At 46.5% G+C, this 4,035-nt stretch overlaps 1 protein-coding gene across 1 annotated transcript; it reads right to left on the bottom strand.

Annotated features, from left to right (window-relative positions):
* Positions 1-270: 270 nt before the first annotated feature.
* LOC137438521 (beta-1,3-galactosyltransferase 4) lies at positions 271-2,553 on the bottom strand. Its single transcript, XM_078766958.1, has one exon. The coding sequence runs from the start codon at positions 2,110-2,112 to the stop codon at positions 1,036-1,038; it is 1,077 nt and encodes a 358-aa protein (XP_078623084.1). The 5' UTR covers positions 2,113-2,553; the 3' UTR covers positions 271-1,035.
* Positions 2,554-4,035: the final 1,482 nt, after the last annotated feature.

Raw genomic sequence — 4,035 nt, 5'->3', positions numbered from 1 at the left:
AAAGGAGGAACTGTAAGAGATGGTATTATATATATTTTTTGGAATGAATAGATTTGGTGAGCAAGACGAAAGCATCCTTTTGTAGGAAAAGAAGAAAAGGGTGTTATAATATATGAGAGAAAATAGTTGTTCAGGGGAGAGATTATACATTTCTAACCGCGTGATCGCGAACGAAGAACGAACGAACAAAAAGAACAAATAAACGAATAAGACCTGGGAAGGAAATAGTTTGTTGGGGGTTTTTTTTTTTTGTTGTTTTTTTTTGTGAGTACAGATATTAAACAAGGAGGTACGGGTGTGAACGACTGGGACGAAACAGTGAACGAAAATAATTTCAGCGCATTCGACGAATCGCTGAGAGAAAAACAAACCACAAGGTCGGAGACGGTATGGTAGTCCAAGCCTACGAGTACTAGGCCGCAGAATACTCGATACCATTAACCGACGATTGTGTATACATGTACGAAAAATTAGCACCGAAAATTTTCCAAAAGATACGCTATAGTTACATACACCGAAAGATAGATACAGTCTCGACAAAAACACGATTGAGAAATATCACTTAGCTTCGAAAGCGTGAGCGCATGGAGCAGCTTCGAAAAGACGTGACCTCGCCGTGATCTCGCGAGACTTCTCGTGGAACAATGTGTATCTTCTCGAGATACAATGTGAACTTATTGTACATTTGATATCAAAACGCTTATTATCACCACATACAAGGCTTTCATCCGCAGCTCAATGGAATACTGCTCTCCCCTCTAGGCTGGTGCTCCTGCATCACACCTAGCTCGGCTTCACGCTGTTGAAACCAAAGCGTTCAGAATCATTGGAATCTCCCGCGATGAAGTTAACTCCGAGGGCCTTTCACTTACTCACCGCAGGCAGGTTGGTGGTCTTTCTGTCTTCTACCGGCCTTGCATCCCCCAGCTCTGTCTGTGCTCTGTACCAGACCGACTATATAACTAATGGGACGAGGTTGTTGTTAAATACAATATACATGTGTGGCTTTATCCACTCCTTACACCATCAGCCATTTCAGCTATCAGCATTCAGAAACCCGAGATGCTTTTCAATGTTCTCAACAAGGCTCATTACAGAGCAGCCAAAATGAATGTAAGGCCGAAACAGGGCAAAGCAAGGCGAACCATGCTCGACAGATCTCCAGGCCTGCCTCATCTCACCGGGCGATACATGGTGAGCTGTCAGAGCATGTTGATAGCAGTATCGCCAAGCTGGAATGCTTTTACCCCCGGCGAAGCGAGCGTTGTGCGATGGTTTCAAATTTGCAACCTGTGCACACATACCGATAAAAACATCCTCCATTGGCAGCAAGTACACGGCCTTTGACAGTGCAACGGTCATGATCTTTTTTGCCGCTTCTGTTGAAAGCGCATAAGCGGTACCGCTACAATAAGGTGGGTAGCGCTCAAACTTGTAAACCTGGTCAAAGTACTTATGTGATGGGGTGCGAACTGGCCGAACACCAAAGTGTATACGGCCCACGTAAAAATCCCCATCCTCAATGCCAATCAACGTCTCCAGGAGAGCGGGGATGTTGACAAAAACATCATCATCGACTTTGAGAATGAATGCAACATCAGGACAAGCAGAAAGGGCCCACTTCAACCCTGCCATGGTTTTAAGCGTAAGGTTGCGATAAGTGTCATGAAACGAGGCCTGGAGTACATCACCATATAAGACTCGCTCGTCCTCCAAGCCTCGTTGTTCTGCTGAAGACCAGGAAAGGCCAAGAACAAATACAAACCGCACCATGTTTCCATGGGAGGAAAGACCCCACGACTCTCGAATGGCCATGCGAGCTGCAGCATGGCTGGGTGCACACGTCACAAGCACCAAAAGTCTTGGAGAATGTGAACCAGAAAGGCAAGATGAAGGACTGAAGAGAGTGGAAGGTGGCCATGGGAGTGTGTCGTCAGTAGGAGTATTTGTGGAGATGACGTGACCCACTGGGTATGCAGAGATTATGTAGGATGTCAGAAACTCTTCAAAGGCATCACTGGTAAGAAATATGACGACATGGAGGGCAATTCCAAGAAGCAACGGGAAGCAGCAACAACCCACTCGACGTCCGAATACCTGGCACACACGCATTTTTTCATAAAACTGCTCTTGATCAACAATTCTAACCACGTATTGAACAGTTATGTATATTATCAATACATTGCATTTCAAACGATGTTACTAATGAAACCAATTCTACAGCAATCAATACTTAAATTTAATAGCAAACTTCTAAATAGTTGTTTGCCTAAAGTCATAACTTTGATGATTTGTAAGTGAATGACAGATTTTCTGACTGTTAAGATAAGTTCATAGAGGTTTCACCTCCATGTCCAGATCTTCCCATAAAAATAGGTCCACAACTTTGGCTGTGGGTCCACATTAGCAGGTCCATAACTTCAGCTATGTCCAACAATGGAATCTAACTTCCTTGCTCTCTATCCAAAGCTTATAATAACCTTCCTGTGTTATCTTGCTAAGGTTTTTCATGTATGATGATGCACACAATCATTATCACACATTCCATCATCGAACCATAGTATACTATTGTGGAAGTGTAACTCAGTGTAACTCATTGGTTGGAACTGGTAACGAACCAAGGTACGAGCAGGTGGTCGTAAGAATGTCAGGAATGCATCTCGCCCTGTCGAAGCTGGGAGTCCTGTTGTGTAGCTTTAGCAAGACCCCGGGCTAACACACATTCCCAAGCCCGTACTATTGTCTTTCATCGGGATGCAAAGAGGATGAAGCAAATTCCCAGCAGGGAGGAGCGAGTTGGTGCCAGGAAGGCGAGCAGGATGACTGAGTAACATTGCTGCGGAGAAGGGATTACGATTTCAGCGCACAGAGGATTAACTGAAGTTTGCCCATATAAACAGAAGAGACTTTGAGTCAAGGAGCACTCATCCTCAGAAGCCCTGCCCGACGGAATGAACGCGTACCACGAGTACGGCGCTGCGGAGAAGACATCGGCCACGAAAGAGGGACTATCAGGATAGAGTTACCTGGTCCATTGAGTTAAACGGTAGTTATTTGGTATTGGAATGAAGTGAACAACCAGTTAATAAAGTCTGGAACTTTGTAAACCTGTGACATCATTGGAGTCTTGAGTCTCACAACACTTCCACGACACTATCCATCACCTTACCTGTGAATACATACCTAATGAGGACAGGCAGCGGTGAGGGCGTAGCGAGTGCAGACAGTGGTGAGGGTGTAGCGAGTGCAGGCAGCGGCAAGGGCATAGCGAGTGCAGGCAGCGGCGAGGGCGTAGTGAGTGCAGGCAGAGGCGAGGGCGTAGCGAGTGCAGGCAGCGGCGATGGCGTAGCGAGTGCAGGCAGCGGCGAGAGCGTAGCAAGTGCAGGCAGTGGTGAGGGCATAGCGCATGCATAACATATTAACATATATGTAGTGAGTGCATAATCGGTACATACCAGACAGTATATTGTTGCGGTTTTGGGAATCCGCTAAGAAGTCTCTGATTCCATAGTATCTCTCCCGGGCTACTCCCTCCTCCGGTATGATAGACCTGAGCCTCGTCCTGGAGGCGGGGTTGCTATCTATATCAAAAACTCTCTTCCTCACTCGCCCTGCACTGCACTCTCTCCACCTCACCCCCAGGAATACCTCTGGCTACGGCTTCCCCTTCGCTCCCACCTCTTGTTCATATGTGTGTTGTACCGTCCACCAAACAGTGATGACTCCATCTACATCTCGCTGTCTGATGATATGGACCAACTTCTATCTACTCATCCCAACTCTCTCTTCCTCATATGTGGTGATTTCAACTGTCATCATGCCAGTTGGCTGGGTGTGGGTACCTCTCTCACCAGCCATGGCTCCTCAGCAAAGGACTTCTGCGACTCACTGGGACTGACACAATCTGTCAATTTCCCGACCCGGATCTCAGTCAACGGAACATCTTCTCTTCTGGACTTGGTTATGACTAACTTCCCTGAAAATGTCTGCTGCTCTTCTTCTGCTCCGATCGGATCATCTGATCATGTCCTTGTT

The sequence above is a fragment of the Myxine glutinosa genome, chromosome 13 (assembly GCF_964187855.1).
Source record: "Myxine glutinosa chromosome 13, kmMyxGlut1.1, whole genome shotgun sequence".
NCBI classification, from domain to species: Eukaryota; Metazoa; Chordata; class Myxini; order Myxiniformes; family Myxinidae; genus Myxine; species Myxine glutinosa.
Note: the sequence above shows the minus strand (reverse complement) of the source record. Positions and strands in the feature narration are given on the sequence as shown.